General features: G+C 42.2%; 1 protein-coding gene across 5 annotated transcripts in view; it reads right to left on the minus strand.

Moving 5' to 3' along the window:
- Positions 1 to 2,030: 2,030 nt before the first annotated feature.
- CUNH11orf24 (chromosome unknown C11orf24 homolog) overlaps positions 2,031 to 18,947 on the minus strand; it is a 65,580-nt gene continuing 48,663 nt past the window's right edge. For all 5 annotated transcript variants that reach the window (XM_067540480.1, XM_067540477.1, XM_067540475.1 and 2 more), the window contains 3 exons: positions 11,783 to 12,034; positions 5,060 to 5,176; positions 2,031 to 3,888 (listed from right to left, as the gene is read on the minus strand). In XM_067540480.1, coding sequence (XP_067396581.1) covers positions 2,693 to 3,888; positions 5,060 to 5,176; positions 11,783 to 11,963 — 1,494 coding nt within the window. In that variant the 5' untranslated portion in view covers positions 11,964 to 12,034 and the 3' untranslated portion in view covers positions 2,031 to 2,692. The remainder of the gene's footprint in view (positions 3,889 to 5,059; positions 5,177 to 11,782; positions 12,035 to 18,947) is intronic.

The raw sequence follows: 18,947 nt of genomic DNA on the forward strand, positions 1-18,947 counted from the left end.
GTGGTGGCCCAGAGAGAGAAGTGTGTTCAATGTTTGTCTCTTGCTGTCAAAACCATCCACAAAAGACCAAGTGATATGGTTAGAAGGTAGGTAGCATTCGCTGAGAAATAAAGGTTTTGCAAACATTTCCATGATGAACAGAATTAGAGAAGACTGGACAGTCATACATTTGACTTTATGGAGAACAGTGAAAATGGATCATCTCTTGCTTTTAAAATTGTTGCCTAATACCAAAAACAGATGTCATTTGAGGGCATTAAAGGGCAACACTGATATTATTTCAAAGAAACAAATAGATGTATGTCCTGCAGCACAGAATGGGCTGGATTGAGGCAGAGGCGTTATAGGCCCATGTCTAGAGACATACCTCCAGGAGTCACACGATTACACCAGAATCTCAGGTTTCAATAAATTTCTAGACTTCATGGCTGAAGAACAAAATGTGACCCATGTATAACTGATGCAGTGACATCTGCAGACAGCTTGAAACAATAGCTTAGAAAGAAAAGAATTGCCCAATGCATCTCAGTGAGATGTTAACAGCAGAACAGCTCTGGGGGACCTGCCAACACCATTCCAGCAACAGACTGTGGTGGGAAGAGAAGAGTTCTCATTCAGTGTCTGGAGAACGGAGGAAAGTGGGGGTGGGTTACAGTTCCTGCCACAATGAAGAAGGGCTATCCAAGTTACACTACCTCAAAACCCCACTCTGAAGAATTACAGGAGTTTGAGGAAATGAAGTGTATCCATCTACAAGGAAATCATGATCTGCATAGGGATTGCACTCATGGAAGTGGAGATCATGTTGAGTTTTGTGCTCTATATTGATCTTAAGTGAGCAGCAGGAAGACCCCCAAACAACATGAAATGTGCCCTATAAACTTGACATACAGAACATCCAATGCATGTGGGTTTTAATTTAAAAAATATCAGGAGTCAGGCAAACCAGTTCAGTTACAAGTCACACAGCACATAATCAACCTCTGACCAGAAGACATGGAACTGAAAATAAACCTTTTATGTTTGAAAGAAGTTTAGGTAACTTCACCACCCGCCCAATTCACCCTCATTAATCGCACACCACTGTACTTTGATTCTGGCCAGAAAGCATCAAAATACCATACAAAAGGATGGAAATGCCACAAGAAAAACCTGACTGGAAGCAGGAAATACTGGAAATCTTGCAAGAAAAAGCCTGCTCTTGTGGGAAAGTTCCATCCAAATTTTGAGGAGCCAAGAAGTTTGGATAAACAACTACACCAAACACCTACTGAGGTTTGCCTGTCACTAGGCATGTGGGAAAGAAACTGATTCTAGTCAAAGCTAGTAAAAATGGCAAGCACATATTGGTGCAGTTTTCTATTAATGTTAACATTTCACCCAAAGGAGATATTTTAAGTCAGCCCAGAACAGTTGTGGAGGATCATTAAATGTATTTACTGCCCTCACCCCTCGACTATGGTCCTGCTGTAGGGCACCTCAGGAAGAAGTCAATCGCCTTTGAGAAGGCATTGAAAAGCAAGCTTTCATGATTGCTAACATCCCAACCGTACACTGTTTTTGTGACTAGGACAACGTGGTGAGTGAATGCTTTCTTTGGCTAGTGGGCAGGAGACCGTGCTTCCACGGGCTGGTTGTCTTTTCCAGCAAGGTAATTCATCCTGCAGTGAGGATCAGATCCATGCAGGCTTTCACCCCAAATCTGAACTGAATGCAAATGTAGACCCCCATCCTGCAATGAAGTCAATGTGCTCTGTGCAGGTGAACAGGCCTGTGTACATGTAGTTCATTTGCAGGATCAGGGCCTCAGAGAATGAAGACCTTATCCTGAAAGGAGATTAGTATTTCCGGCGAGGTGCTCCGTGCCCCCAGTGCACTTGAGGGCATTCAACCCTATGCAGAGGATTGGGCCCTAAACTTGGAATTGTCATGCTGAGCTTGTTCTGGAAGCTGAGAAGACATACCATCTTGCCTGCAAGATGTGTTTTGGAGGTGGGGTGGGGGAACAGATACATAAATACAGCATTGCATGCCTACCAGGTCCCCTTTTATTGAGTAAGTGAATACAAAAATAAGATCCTATAGGTGCACCAACACAATGATCTGCACCATGGGAAGAACCATTTTAATCAGCAGAGTGTTAATAGTGTCTTGTAAACAGATCTCTTTACAAGGAGGAAGCTTATTGAAACGTGATGCTCATTGGATTAAAAACTCTCCAATACAGTCATAGTAATACTTGGCACTTCTATAGCGCTTCTCATCCAGTGAGCCCAAAGCACTTTGTAGAAGGTGGGTGAGCACTGTCATCCCCGATTTACAAATGGGAATGTGCGTGAAATTAACAAAACCCAAGAAATTTAAATCAAATGTAAACACAGAGCTTAGGAAGCACATACTGTTCTCAGAGTATGATTGCTCACCCGATAGCTTCATTTTGCAATGAAAAAATAATTGGCAGAAGCACTGTAGGAAGAGTTCTAGAAATGACTACCTCTCTATGGCAACCTGTTACGGTTGATAAAAAATAAAAATTTTATATAGTACATGGCATTTCTCCTAAATTGCACCGGAAGTAATTTGGAAGCACTTTCAGTTTGTCTTATAAGCGAACACGGGAAAGAGCGAGTCACAGGATTTCCATCTCCTTGATACATATTTAAGCCTCTCTCCGTGCCCCTGCCCCTCCTTGTCACATTTCTGAGTCCGCATACATTCCATTGATTAAATAATCCACTTGCGTATAGTCCTTTTTCTTGTAGCTTTCATAGGCTTGCATGGCAAATAGAACTAACACCGTTATGAAAAATATGATACCAAATAGAAGCACTGCCAGAAGCAAACTGGTGTCCATCAAGTACTGAGTCAGAGGCTCTGTGGCAATCAGCAGATTGTCATAATCTGTGTTTTGCTGAACTCTGCCAAAGTCCAAGGCTGTTGTTTTGGGTGCATTTGTTGGACGCATGGTGGCAAGCTTAGTCAAGAAAGTGCTATATGTTATCACCACCCCAGGCCTAGTGCTGGCCTTTGTCATTGGCTGGTTAGTTGTTGAAGTCTTGGCACCCTTCGTAGGGACTGGGAGAGTAGGAGATGGCTTAACAGCGGTCTTTTGGGGTTCCTGCATTCTAGTTGTCACAGGCTCAGGAGTTGATGGAGTAACTTTGATTGTTGGCATTGTGGGACGGACACTCATTGAAGATGGACTGGTGACGGCAGAAACTGGGGAATGTGTTTTCAAGTACTGCAGGCTGTCAGAGGTTGCAGTTATAGAAAAGCTTGTCATCTCTGGGCCAACCCCAACAGTAGTAACCATACTAAGGCTGGGAGTGCTGTATGTGGTAGCAGCTGGGTTGGGCTGCTCTGTTGTTTGGGGCACAGAAGTTCTAACTTTTGATTCAGAAGTAGCAATAACCATAGTAGTACGAGACAAAGGTTCCGGTGTTAGTGTCCTTGCAGTTACTGAAGTGGACACCTTATTACCTGTCTTTTCAAAGGTGGCTGTGGGTGTGGAGCTAGCAATATTATTTGAAGTGACAGAATAGGCAGCTGAAGATGTGGTGCTAGTAAGGATACTAGAATTTGCAGGGGTTGTGATAACTATTTCATTAGCTGTAGCTGATGGAACAGTTGTACTTATCTCACCTATGGCTCCCTTTGTGGATTGAGTGTTGTTGGCTGTGGCTTTAGTGCTGGTGGCTGTTGTGGCAGTAGTTGTAATTACTACTGTTGGGATTGTTCTGGTACCTTTCATTACAGTTGTCACTTGAGCTGATGTTGAAGGTGGCACAGTTCTGAGACTCTTTGTCTGCTTCTCTTGACTTGTGGTAGATTCTACTTGCCTGCTGGTTCGCCTGAGTGCCCGTGCTTCTCTTTTCTTAGGGACAAGTTCTTTAAAAACAAAAAACGAAAGTTCAAAAACCAGTGGGCCTAATTCTGATCTCATTCACCTGAGATGAAGTGCAGCTTACTTCAGTGGAGTTATGTCCTATTTACTCTAATGTAAATAAGATCACAATCAAACCTAGCATATCCTCTTTTATTTGCCTATAAATCCTCTCATAAGATGAGCCCTTTCCTAGGTTACTGTCTATGCCATGGACCTCTGTCATTTGTCTCTCCAAAACTGAAGCCCTCTGAATTGCTCAAAGGAAGGGTAACACTTCACCTTTCAAACTGGTTCTCAAAAACAGAGAAACAGTACCCTTCACTCTGACTTGACCAGTGGAAGTAAGGAGCCAAAGGCCTGTGCTCTTATACGTTAAAAGGCACCATTCAAGGCCTTTATTTAGGTCCATAATTTTACCCCTCTTAAAACTTTTTGAAAATTTCCCCTTAAATATGTAAGCTGCCTCAGTTAATGATTATTTTAACAGGCTTTTAGCAGCATGAATCCTATAAGCATTAAAAGGGTTAAGCTATTAAATCCTCAAGCAAGCTTTGACAACACAAAATGAACCATGGACGAGGCTTGAGGGAGTTTTTTGATTTTTTTTTAAAAAAACTCGTGTACAGAGGAATTTTTAAATGCATGTTGGCAATTGGGAAATCAGTCTTGTAACAAGCTCCATTTTGTTATGGTGTCACTTTTAATTAAAACTGAAGCCCCTGCTGCTGTAAAACCACGGCTAGCAATTGCTGCTAATGCCTCTCTGATTACCCATGCAGCCTGCTGCTTCTGGCATGACATCCTGGCAGTCAAAGGAAATCCAATTCCAATGCATCCTCCTTTCAGTTTTGTTTTGTTTTTTTAACTCCTTCTGGTTGTGTCTTCCAAAGGACAGAGTATGGGGAGCAAAACGTGTGGCTAGAGAGTCTAACAGGGACAGGCTAAAAATCATGTTGCTTTAAAAAACACACCATGTTCTTCCAGTGTTACAACTGCCAGAAGAGACAATGGGACAAATCCTCCAATGGACAGATTCTAAACAACAAACATTCCTGTGCTCCCCCTTCTCAGCCAGAGGTGCAGCAAAGCACTGAGTGTAGATAAAAAGATGGCATCATACTAAAGGTGATCGAGATACCTGGTTTTACCCGGAGCCCTACAGTGCAGAATTACCTCCAAGTAGATCTTTAAAGTCCTGAGCGCTGGCAGTCTGACACACACTCAGATGGCGACAGTGTAAAAGGGCACAGCGATTCTGGTAGAACACTGACCAGTTGCAGTAGCGATTACCTAAAACACAAGACAAGAGGCCAGATAAACAGATTCTGATTTTAAAGGACATTTAAGGGTCCTGATTTTCAAGGACATCAGACCCAGTGTGGTACTGAGATTTTACCGTTAGCAAAGCTACTTAAAAAAAATCTGTGCAACGAGTTTTACTTTATACACAACAGATGAATGGACCAAAGTGTGCTATACACAAAGTTCTCTACTCTGTGGTTTCAGTTCCAAGTTAACCTGCAAGTCCTACAAACAGTTGGTAAAAGGAACCTCTGTTACCAAGCCCGTAACAATGAGAGCTCCAGCAGGAACACATTCAGACTTGGTCCAAGTGGTTGGAACTCCAGTGAAACCAATGGAGCTGCATTAGGTGTGAATTTGGCTCACATAGATCAGTTCACAGGAGTTCCCCACTTGAGTCACTGGAACCAAATGTATCACCCTGAGTCGCCCAACAGCACTGCTACTGGCCAATTAAGAGAAGCATTAGAGGAGTCCTATGTGATCTTTATCTGCTGGGAAGTCACATCATTAGTAAAATTCTTACCCCATTTAAGACACTGCTGAGAACACTTTCTTTACTGGTGTCCTTCCCCTACACCACAAACTAATGCACTCTGGGGTGTGAAGTCCCAGAGTATGTGAAATGATCGTGACTGCGACCCTAAGAGTATGTCTACACTGCAATAAAAGACCCACAGCATAGCCATGGCTGGCCAGGCTTGGGCTGGAGCCCAAGCTCCGAGATGCCATGAGGAGAGAGAACCTCAGAGGCCAGGCTCCAGCCTGAGCCTGAATATCTATAGGAAATTATTAGCCCTACAGCCCCAGCTAAAGTCAGCTAAACCAGACTCAGACTCGATGCCATGGGTTTTTTAATCGCTGTGTAGACGAACCCTAAGAACCTTTTAATGCCCACTGGCAAAGGGCTCACTGCCATGTATAAGCAACTCCTATCAGGCCTGAAACTCACTACACCTAACACATGGCTGTCACAATATTTATCTATAAAAAATGTGTAAGGTATAAAACGAAAGCTGTTGACATTCTGGTCATTAATATCACTGTGAAATGCATAAATCAATACTCCATAAGGAATTATGGATACTCACTGATATTATGCTTTAAAGTCTGCAGCCAAACAAAGAGAGAAACAGATTTTCTTTCAGACAAGAGAGAGGATAGTTATCTGCATGTCTAATGTAAACTGAGTGTGGTGATGTCAGAGGCAACAGTTCACTCGCAATGGAAATAAACAAGAGGAGCAAATTAACATGAGAACGTGTAATCAGCATGGGAAGACGGGTTCATTCTGATTCTAATGACAAAGACAAACTTTGGGGAGAATAAGAAGCAAGAAAACATTTTGCTATCCATCAATAAGAGGGCAGAGAGTTCAGAGCTCTTTACGTTCCATGAACTTGGGTGACACTGAAAAAGTTGCTTAAAGAAGCTTCTCTTATACAAGGATTGCAACCTGTTAAGTTTTAGTCTCTAGAACATGTGATTATACTTTTGTTTTATTTGTAACCATTTTCTATTTCTATTAACTCGGCTTAGTATCACTTAAATTTATTCTTGTTTTATCAGATTCATCTCAGTGCTATTATATTAAATGGAGGTGTGCACTCCCAGCTGAGTCAACAGGCTGGGATGTAGATTCTCTTTTGGGACAGCAGACTTGGTATTTCTGTCAGCATCCAGTGACAGGGGCTGGATGCTGCACAGAGATGCTTCTGGAGGATCCAGGAACTGAAATACACCAAAGGTTAACCTGTAAAGCAAAGTTAGGACAAGCAGAGTCCTAAGAAGTTTGTTTGGCTGGCTAACAGCCTTGGGTGGCAGAGAGCTATCACACAGTATAGCAAAAGGAGAATTTGTTGGTGCTAAGGCAGAGGGGTAAGGGGGTGTCCAGAACTGTAAATCACCCTAAGAGAGTGTGTCAGTGACCTAATGAAAATATAGTCAAGTGAACATGGGAGGAGATGGTACAAGCTGGCTGGCCAATAAGTGGGGAGTGCTTGGAACGAAGTAATGAGGGACCAGTCGGGCAGTGTCCAGTTGGTCAGTCAGAAGCCTATTACACTGTACTCATACATAACAGTATACCGAGTGACTCAGCTTCATGCACTCTTAAAAACATGAAGTGTGAGCAGGAGAAGAGCATTCATATGCTGTATGTAGTGTATTTTTTGTTTAAAATTATCTCCAAAGGCACTGATCCTCACCAAGGATTATGACTATGGCAAGCTTGAAATTTTAAAAATAATTACCCGACAATAAAAAAGCATCTGGAAAATTTCTTAACTTGTGGGGAGAAAAAAAAAGTGTTTTAATTCTTTGGCAACTCAGAAAAGAGCCAAGTGGAATTTCACTGAGATCCATGGTGGTTGAGGGCATTCAGTATTTCTCAGCGTCAGGCCCTTAAGGCTCTAAGCCGCTTGGGCCAGAAAACACATCTTCAATTCAGCTGTATAGCATAGAACACACCCTTAATGCTTGGCAAATTGTAATCGAATTGCATGCATCAGGGCAGAAGCTGATCATGGCAAAGGTTAGGAAGGAATTTTTCACCCCACATATAGATGGCGCAATTGGTTAGGTGTGTTCGTTTCCCAGTCCCATCCTTTGAAGCACTACCACCAGTGCAGGAAACCAGGCTAATTGGACTGAACAGGTATCACAAATCCTGTAATGCCTGTGCTCATGGGAGAAAAAAGCCCCAAATATCTAACATATTTTCTACCTTGTCTAAATACGCAGTTACTTACACTGAAAGATACCAGAGATAAAAAACTGGACAAATAAAATCCATTCAAAGCAACTTTAAAGGGATTAGTGCAGGGACACAGGCCCCAAGACCTGGCCCTACATAGAATTTTGACACTTTTTTTAAACCAGTATAAATTAAAAGAATTCTCAGCCTCCGAGACAAGGGGTAGAGCTGTGAAGAGCTCTGCAGACAAGCAGGAACAAGCATGCAGGTGTGCAGTGTATGACAGGAGCAAGGATGCTGGCTTGTGTGGACATGCTACACAGTCCCTCCATTCTCCTGTGCTGGGTAGAATGTCCCATAATTACAACATTAATTCCACTCTTCTGAGCCAGCTGGGGATCAAAATTCCCTCAAATCCTGTGTGCCAAAGAACGAAAATATTCTCTATTTCAGCCTCCAGCTGAATAAAAAAAAATCCAAAGCCAGAATTGCTTGGAGAATGGGGGACCACACAACGCCACATACATAAGACAATCCCCTCCCAATACCCATTCCCCCCTACTAGAGTCACTGGCTTTGCTCATCCAGTACCTGAGAATTCCTGGACACAGTATTCTTGCCAAAAGCCAAGAGATTTCTCCATCGTTATTTGCATCATGGTAGCATCGGAAGGCACTAGCCTAAACCTCCTTGTGCTAGGCAGTGTACAAGCATATAACAAAGAAACTGTCCCTGCCCCAAAGAGTTTACAGTACAGTGGCAACCCTTCCCCTACACCAATGAAGATGCAGCTATATTGGTTTAAAGTGCTTAGATCAGTATAATTTATTCCCATACGGGAAGAGGAATAAGCTATATTAGTATAAATCACCTTCATACCAGTCTAACTGTTTCCACACTAGAGCTTATAACAATATAACTACATTGGTAAAAGAAAATCACCCCCTAAACTGGCATAGTTATAGTGGTATAACTTTTCTAGTTTAGATCAGGCCTAACAATACAGACAGATAGATAGATACCTTAATGTTGCTAAAAAAAAAAATAAATCTCATGCTTCAGAGGTTCAGCGGGGGGGTCAGGAAAGAAATCCTTCCCCCTTCCCCCACCCCTTAGCCCAATGTATTTTGGATTTGGGTTTTTTAGTCTCCTTCCTCTGAAGCATCAGAGATGGCCACAGCTAGAGATCAGACACTGGGCAGAGTGGGCCAGTGTCCTAAGATGGTACTGAGAATTCTGTTTCTCAGGTGCTTGGCTGGTGAATCTCCCACATGCTCAGAATCTAACTGATCACCATTTTCGGGGTCAAAAAGGAATTTTCTCCCAGGTCAGATTGGCAATGACCAGGGATTTTTTTCCACCTTCCTTTACAGTATGTGAGTGAGACTCATGTGCCAGAATTATCTATATATAGCTCACTAAATCAATTCCCTGCCGTTACAAGGGCCTTGGGCACTGGTGCCCCTTGATCGCTCCGATTCTTTACCTATGGCACATAACAGTTTAGTCTTCTGAGAGCTGTAATACTTTGGTCTAATTTTTGTTGTTGGGGTTGGTGGAGAGGGAGGTTGGTGGCCTGTGATATACAGGAGATCAGACTAGATGACTAGCCTTAAACTCTGTGACCTTGTGCTCCCCTCATCCATTCCTAACAATGAGATATCGGGGGGAGTACCAAAAAATAAATTTAATTGGGGAGGGTAGAAGCACAGAATAAGGAGGTGTATTTTTGGGCATGCACCCCTAGAAGTGTCCTTAAAGATAACCAACGAAAGGAAAGGGGAGTCATTCCTTTCTTTCCAGATGATCTTTCAGCACACAGTACATTCTTGAAGAAGCAGAGGTGACTGAGAAATTTGGAGAGCATACACCATCCACCAACGTGCATCTACCATGATGAGGGTCAACTGGTGCCTGTCCAGTGTGAGATATCAAACCATCACTTTTCTGATGGCACCAATGGTTTCTACAAAATTTGATGGATTAAAAACCTCTTCAAAGCTCTAATTCAGAAAAGCACTTACTTAAGTTGAAGCACATGAAAATACTGCAAACTCCAAGCATTCAAAAATCATAAGAAAGGCCCCTAAAATCAGGAGAATGGATTACAAAAAAATCATGCTTTCAAAAATAAAGAGATCCAGAAATTAGTATTTCCCTTCCGATTCACATTTGCAGCTTTTCTCTGCAGCCATGAGGGCTAGAAGGTTTTTCGTTTTTTTTTTTAAAAATGAAGCTAGGAATCTCATATAATCACATGATGCCAGGTGCCACGGGTGCTCTGTAAATCAATAAAATCAGCATGTAGGTATAGTGTGTCCCCAGTTTGCCAGTTGGAAAGGCCAAAGTTTTCCAAATTTAGGGCTTAAGTTCAGCACCTTGTAAGTGGTTGCTCTTAGTGCCAGAGCACCTCCTGGCATTAGGGTGTTGTAGGGGACTTTGCCTCTAGTACCTCCCACCCACCCAGCCAGTGTCTACATCCTGGGTCCTGCCACGATCTGTGTCTGTCCAAATCTTCCAAGGCCTAGCCCTCTAACCAGGTAATTTAGAAATTCAATTCCCAAAGGTCCAACTGCAAGATTATCCTGGAAGTCCAAATAAATATCCAAACTAATAGTTCCTCTGCCTCTCTTGGGCTACACTGAAGTTCTCTGCTTCCCTAAGGACCTGCAATAGTGTCCCTCAGGGATCTCCTTACAGGCCTTGTCTCAGTTTTCCCCTTCTCACCCCCCCATCAGGAGCCTGACCTGCTCTCTATGGGTCTCCACCTGCTTGACTTCTCCAAACTCTTTCCAGAGAGGGAACCCTTCCCTCTAGACTTAGTTCACAGTAGTTGTCCTCTCTCAGATACCTTTTAACTGGGGTCACTCATCAAGTCTCCATCATACTCAGCTGGGGAATAGCTGTCCAATCACTGACCAGGCTGAGCCTGGCTTGCCGTAAAGGGCCAGCCAGCCTGTGACACACCTAAATAAATGGCCTGATTTTCAGTTTTACCTGACACTTTTGGAAGGAAAAAAAAAAGTCAAGCCACATATCAAGGTATCCATATTTGAAAATTCTGGGCATAAAATGCATTTTAATGTTCCCCAATGGCCTGACACTCAAGGGAATGTGTGTGTTACTGAAGGTAAATTAGACCCTCTCAAGGACGCATGAATATCACACACACTGCAGCACTGCTCTAATTTGTCACAGAGATCAAAATTTTCAAAAGTGATTTTTTGGGCCCTAATGGAAACACTCCTCAAATGGGCCTGATCAGAGAGGGCTGAGCACACATCCTTTGAAACCAGAGGGTTTTTGGCATCTCACATTATGCACCCAAAAATCACTAGTCACTTCTAAATGCTCAATTCTCAACCAAGATAGTTCAGAGTTAAGCAATGGGCTTCTTGCAAGACAGAATACATGCAAGTGCGAATATCAGCAAGCAAAAATTGCTCAACCAGCACAGCTGTCTGCTGTAGCAAAGATCACTTACAAACATATGGCTGCATGGTATGTTGATCATCAGAGTTAAGTGACCTCACACCATTCGAATGCTTAGGGTTGCCAATTTTGGTTGGACATATTTTTGGAGGTTTCATCACATGACAATCTAATTCCTGGAGACTCCAGGACAATCCTAGAGGACTGGTAACCCTACACACACTATCAGCACACATGCACGCTGCTTCTTATGGAAGCTAGAAAGGCCCTGGGAAATGGCTGCTGTTTTCAATTTAAACAAAATCGTCAAAAATTATTGAGCCACCGCAGGACTGCACACAGAAGCCATAATATAAATGCCTGTAAACAAGTGGAGTAAAAAAAAAGAGAAACGTGTGGGGAGGGAAAGAGCCCTTTAAAAACATGGAAACCCAGACAGTTTTTACATTAAAGAAAGACAAGCTCACCTGAAGGCGACAGGCCTTTACAAGCTCGTCTGCAATGCTTTTCACTGCTCAGCCTGTTTATTCTTATCACCCGAGTGCCTCTCTCCTTTAAGATGGAAATCTTTTTTTCGGATACGCACAGGGAAATCAACAGGAAAAATACAACAGCAGTCCACATCTTGAAAGCTGGCTTTGGAGTCATGCTAGTCTTCCCTAGAGCCTGTTGTTCAGGAGAAGTATTTGCCAATTACCTTCAGATCCTAAGCAACATATCTGTCAAAAGAAAATATTTTTAAAAAGTGTATATATATATCAAGAGGATGCATTCAAGATTTAAATGGTTAACTCCTTTTCATCTTTAGATCTCACAGCATTTTAAAAAGGAAGGTAAGCAACACTCTCTCCATCACACAGATGAAGAAACAGGCAGACAGAGCTTGAGAAATGACTTGCCAATGTCACACAGGTCCCTGGCAGAATTAGGACTAAAACTCCCATCTCCTTAATCCAGCACTCTACACACTGCAACTCATAGTTTAGGATTAGTTTCCAAAGGTCCCAAGTCAAGATGTTTTAAGGCCCACACATGCACAAGGTACCCTCCACATGGACATGAAAGAGCTATTGAAAATGTAACAAATTCCTCCCAGTGTCATTCTGATCACGTCCGGGGGAACTGGTCTAACCACTGTTGAAGCACATCACGCAGAGACTGGAATAGCAGAGGGGGAATCAGTCACAAGCCATATGCAAAAGGTGATGAGATGATACATCTGCTGGAATTAGTTCACACATTTTCAAGATGTTAACTGATACCCACAACCAACATCAAAACCATGGAAGGAGGCTAATCCAGGTACAAAGCTGCATGTTGCTAATCAAGGCTTTAAAGTCAGACAGACTGGTGGGCTGTGTTCAAAACAGAGTGAAATTACAAAAGAAAAAAATCCACGTTTTACACACACAGAGAAGAGACTAAACTGAGCTCCACATTTCAGGCCAGGGGTTAGAACCCACCCAAAGTTTGGACTCATGGTTTTGATCAGTCCTTCTTACATACACAGCACATCTTATTTGGCAAGAATACTGCACGTAGCCTCAGGTTTCTATCAGTTTTCAGCCTGTGGTATGGGAGGATGACATTATTTTTTACATTACAGACCCACATCAAGCAAGACGTGTCGGTGTCACAAGCTGGCTTACAAGCCTCATAGGAAATGAGAGAGGGTACATAGCCACTGTGCCTGGGACATAGGGGTACTTTGTCCTGCTAAAGGGGTAAACAGGAGGATTCTAGGGTGGAGCAGGAGATGAGCATAGGGATCTGTACACTTGATACACCCCTAAAACTGGCCCTTTTTTTAATGTCAGGAAACATTCAGGTAACAACTGGCTCAGGTAACAACTGGCTCAGTTTCCTGCCAATGCTAAAGGTTCTTTAAAAAGTCCTTTTAAATTCAAATCAAGCTATGAATCCAGATAACCCAGGAAATTACAAGAGATCACTCAGTGTCCCCATGGTTAGTTGGGCAGGTTCACACCACTCGCAGCCTAGCAGGCTTTGTTCCTCTATATGCAACTGTATGAGTCGATGTGATATTGCTGCAAAAAAGGGAACATCACTCTAGGATGTATTAGCAGGAGTATTGTAAGCAAGACATGAGAAGTAATTCTTCCACGTGCCTCAGCACTGATAAGACCTCAAAAGGCGCACTGTATCCCATTTCCCCTTTTCCAGTAGAAACAGAAAGTCCTTGTCCAAACCTGGAGCCTGATCCCATTGAAGTCAGTGGAAAGACCACCACTGACTTCAGTGGACTTTGGAGGAATCACAGCCTTATTTTTATCTACAGTGATTTTGCTGCCTCAGAACTTGAAGTGTCTGAGGTAAGCCTGTGCTTACAAAGAGTTTGGCATGCACTACACTGGCTGCTTCCAGAGCTTTTCCCTACAGGACTTTCAGAGCCTCCCTCACCTAAGCAAGACACAAACGTCCCACAGGCAGGTATAACTCCTCTACTGGAGACATCTGTAAAAATGCAAGAATGTTTCATAACAAGGGTGGGCATACCACAGAGGAGGCTATGTGACCATCTTCCTGTCTAATCAGAAGGGAAGTTTCCTAAGGATCCTGTTATAGTCGTTGACTGAGTCTCTCCAATCAGTGCCATCCTTGCAGTTTGATGATCTCTGAAATTGAGGATTCTGAGAAAGCACTGACAAATACTTCTCAGCTACTTGAACCTATCCATATATTGCTGCAATGCACCTGTGGCTGTGGAATATGGGTGCTAATTTTTCTGAACAATTTACATTTTTAGAACCCTGCACAAGGATTAAAATCATAGAAATGTAGGACTGGAAGGGACCTCGACAGGTCACCTAGTGCAGTCCTCTGCACTGGGGCAGGGCTAAGGATTATCTAGACCATCTCTAACAGGAACTTCTCTAATCTGTTCTTAAAAACTTTCAGTGATGGAGATTCTAAAATATCCCTAAGTAATTTGTTTCAGTACTCAACTACCCTTACAGTTAGGAAGTTTTCCTTAAGATCTAAGCTAAATCTCCCTTGTTGCAATTAAGACCATTCCTTCTTGTCCTGTTCCTCAGTGGTTAAGGAGAACAATTTATCACACTCTTCTTTAAAGCAATCTTTAACATATGTGAAAAATGTTATATCCCCCATCAGTCTTCTCTTTTCCAGACTAAACAAACCCAATTTTTTCAATCTTTCCTCATAGGGCATGTTTTCCTGATCTTTGATAATTTTTGTTACTCTCCTCTGGACTTTCTCCAATTTGCCCACATCTTTCCCAATGTGTGGCGCCCAGCACTGGACACAGTACTCCTTTTCAGACCTTATCAGTGCCGAGTAGCATGGAAGAATTACGTCACGTGTCTTGCTTACAACACTCCTGCTAATACATCCCGGAATGATGTTCCCTTTTTTTGAAACATTACACTGACGACTCATATTTAGTTGTTGATCCACTATAACCCCCAGAACTTTTTCCGTAGTACTCCTTCCTACCTAGTCATTTCCCATTTTGTATTTATGCAATTAATTATTCCTTCCTAAGTGGAGTACTTTGCATTTGGTCCCTACTGAATTTCATCCTGTTTATTTCAGACCATTTCTCCTATTTGTCAAGATCATTTTGAATTCTAATCCTTGTCCTCCAAAGCACTTGCAACTCCTCCCAGCATGGTATCCTCTGTGAACTTTGTAAGTGTACTCTCTCTGCCATTATCCAAATCATTTATGAAGATATTGAATAGAACTGGTCCCAGGACAGATCCCTGCAGGATCCCATTCAATATGCTCTTCCAGGTTGACTGTGAATTACTGATAGCTACTCTCTAAGTACAGTTTTCCAACCACCTTATCAGAGTTTCTCCTAGGCTATATTTCCCTAATGTGTTTATGAGAAATTCCCATGAAAACCTATGAAATAGGTAGATAAGTCTGATTATCCCTATTTTACAATGGAAAATGCGGAGGCACAGAGGTGATGCAAATTGCTCAAGCCCACAGTAGTCCAGTGACAGACAGTAAGTGACTGAAGCAGTAACAGAACTTGGGAGCCCTATTCTCAGTGCACAGAGAACTGGCCTATACCTAAACCTTACGTTGACCAAGCTATGTCAGTGACATAGTTAAACTGACCTGAGCCCGGTGCAGACACCAGCAGACTGGCCACAGAATTCTTCTGTTTACCTAGCTATTGCCTCTTGGGGGGAGTGGTGGATTTGCTACTGTGACAGGAAAACCCCTTTCATTGCAGTAGAAAATGTCTACAGTACAGCAGTGTGGCCCTTGTAGTGTAGACATATCCAAAGTCACAACGCCTTAAAATTCAGCACATTAAACATCTATTCCAGTTATACTGTGAGCCTGCTCAAGAGACACAAAAGCTTTGTTCTGGTAAAAGGTGATATTTTGTGCTCACTGCAAACTCTTACATCTTCTTCAGTTACAAGGGAAAGGAGAGCCTGGCAAACGGATGGCACAAAAATGCCTGCACTTCTGATTTCAGCTGCATGCATTTCTTGAACTGCAGCCTGTAGCAGACAATGTAGCACCACATTCTCTTTTGGCTGAGCAGTAAAACCTGCTTGCACAGGGTTCACACTTGGGCTGGCCCTCATGGTGGTTAGAAATATTTCTGGGACTGACTTGGCATGAGTAGACCTGTTAGAGAAAGGCAGCTCATGAGCCCCATCTAGTCTTGTTCCAAGAGAACTGCTCCTGGTTTCCGCTTAGGATTTGCTGAGGCTCTGTTTACACTGTGCACTGGTGTAATGACAAATTGATGTAGCTGCTCATACAGACCCTTAACATAGATTTACTGCACTGGTAAGTAGCTGAAATAAGGCCTGCTTTCTTTTCTATTAACATTTTATAAAATTTTCTAAAAACATAGAAAAACAAAAAAATACATACATTTCTCATAATATATTAACCTTTTGCTATCAAATCTTAGCTATACTTTAAACATTTAATTAAACAGAAAGTGAATGGTTAAAATATAAATTTGTATCATACAATTTACAAACAAATTTTGCTTATAGAAATCCAACTAGTTAAAGAAAAATTATTAAAATAAAGAATAGAAGCAGAATTCAGAGGAGGGGGCTAGAGATGGAAAGAGAAGGAAGTGGGTAGAAAAGAAGGGGTGTGCATACATCTAATAGGTTAATTCAGATACTTCCAGAATAGCTCTGAAAATTTTTCTTGGGTTTTTCTATTGTGGTACACAATTATTTCCATGTGGCCAAGCTTACGATATCTGTTCTTCAGTCTTCAACTGTTGATTGCTTTTTGGATGTCTATTTTTGTAGTACTAATTTTTTTTTTAAATTTTTTTTAGCAATTATTAGTGCCCTGCTTAGCCAAAGTTTTTCAGATTTATTCAGCTTTCTACTAACATCTATTAGGTTTAAAGTCACATATTTAGCTTATAACAATTTTATTTGATATGAAAAAATTAACTTTGCAATTCAGTTCTGCCTAAAGGAGAATTCCCGCAGCATACAGGCTGGAGTAAGTCCTGTTTTGCATCAGTGCAAACCCTGAAATCGTTGAGAGCAGCAGAGTAGCTACAATGATGTGGTTACTTACGTGCAAGGCTTAGGTCTCTGCTGTCTCTGGCCCATCAGCACTGCTGGGGCAGTCATAGCTGAAAAAATTGCTGTACCAGAGCTGAGCATGGCATAGACGGAGGCATATGGGGGCTAAGATGCCTCTATGACACCTTTGCACTCCCCCAGTAGTGTGGCTGCTGGGGGCCAAACTGGATCCAATGGTTTTGTGATTATCTCCCTACAGCATGTGAGAGGAGCCTAGTCCAGATGCAAGAGGAGACAGAGCCAGCCTCACAGCCCCTAAAACAAGAAAAGAAACTGGAACCACCCTGAGGAGGAAAATGTTTTCCTCCTTCCCCCTATTACTTCTCTAGGTAAGCAGTTGCTGTAGCTCCCATGGTTGTCCCAAACCATGAGTCACTTCTGAAATATTAGGACCTAGTATTGGTCATGATCTGTCTACTGGCCCATCTTACTGTAGCAACTATGACTATGTCTACACTACAGTTTATGTCCACATAATTTATGCCTCTTGGGGGTGTGAATAAACCATTCTCCCTTCCCCCCGCCAAGTGACATAAGTGCTGGTGTGGACAGTGCTATGTCGGCAGGAGGGCTTCTCTCTCCAACACAGCTACTGCCCCTTGCAGGGGCTGGAGTAGTTAAGTCAACGGGAGAGTTCTCTCCCCTTGGCTTAGTGTGGCTACATTAGAGAATTTATTCTCTAGTGTAGTCATAGCCTTAATCTTTTTCAAATGCCCATTTAGAGTAGACCAGAAGAGGGAAGAACAGTAGTCAGCAATGGGTCATTTTCCTAGTGCGAACCATGCCTCAGTCCTGAGGTGAGGAGGTATTCACCCTAATTTTAAATCCTCCAATTTACAGCAGTTTGTCTGTGTCCCTAACTCAGCACAATAGGTGCACTGCAAAGGCAGTTATAGTTGTACTGAAATGTTCCGCTTATCAATCTGCAATTTTGTACACTTAAAAGACTTTTACGAACATCAGGAGTTTTTGTTAAGTTTGCAGAATTCATGTGGGTTCACAGATCACGGAAAGAGATGGAACAAACAGGAGTACTGACCCAGGTAAAATAAACATAGCATAAAGAGCAAATTTTACATTTTAGAGTGAGTTCTCTTAATACTTAGTGTAGACATATATACATAAGATATTACATTTTATAAGCTCCTAAAGAAATGACCCCGAGAATGAACTGGTTGTGCAATAACGCATTCGTTTACCCATTTAAATAGAATGGTAATAATATTCAGCCTTGCTGAGAATTCATGAATACAAATGCACAGAGATCCCTTAGTTTATTATTATAGATTATGTTCCCCTGCTCTACTAATATTCTTGTAGCCATAGTCACTGATCCATAAAAGGTAAACTTCTCCAGTTACACTTCGGAAATGCAGACATATGAGCAATACCATTGAAACTAAGGATTTTAGGACCAATAAAGAAACTTTAATTAATCTTAACTGTCCCAAAGACTAATGCATTTTACAGATTAAACATCAAGCACACTTTATGGTTAGGAACTTTACATTAGCATAACGTAACTATTAGCCCCATAAGCACAGAGATGCTTAGTTTCCCTAACTCTGCTAAGCTATCTGAAGTCCCCCTTGCCACATGACTTCTGTCCCACTTAGCTGCATCAGCCCCAGCAACCACTGGAAGCAAGTGAAGAAAAGTAAATGGAGAGAGGAAAAAGGATGTGTTAAGGTGACCATGATGGTACGTGGCACCTCACTGGTATCTGGAGGAGAACACAAAATCCTGCTAAACAAATCCTCCTATGCCTGGGCAGTTTAAGGCTTTTACTGGTTAACCAAGTATTAGCCAGCAGGGGAAACCTAGCTCTAGAAGTGGACTAAAATCAAACAGCTCTGGTGCCTTTAAGGGGTCAGTTGATAGACCCTAAAGGAAGAGTGTAGCAAAGACCTCACTCTGCCCCCGCCCCAGGGCCCACAGTTAACAAGAACCACAGAAGACAGCTATTGACCCACAGCAAGATTTTTAAGAGCAACTATTTATTCTGAGTGCCTCTGTTTTTGGTGCCCAGCATGACACATCTCAAAGGGACAGATTT

Source organism: Emydura macquarii, unplaced genomic scaffold (assembly GCF_026122565.2).
Source record: "Emydura macquarii macquarii isolate MOO-44397 ecotype Brisbane River unplaced genomic scaffold, CSIRO-AGI_Emac_v2 contig_587, whole genome shotgun sequence".
Lineage (NCBI taxonomy): Eukaryota > Metazoa > Chordata > Testudines > Chelidae > Emydura > Emydura macquarii.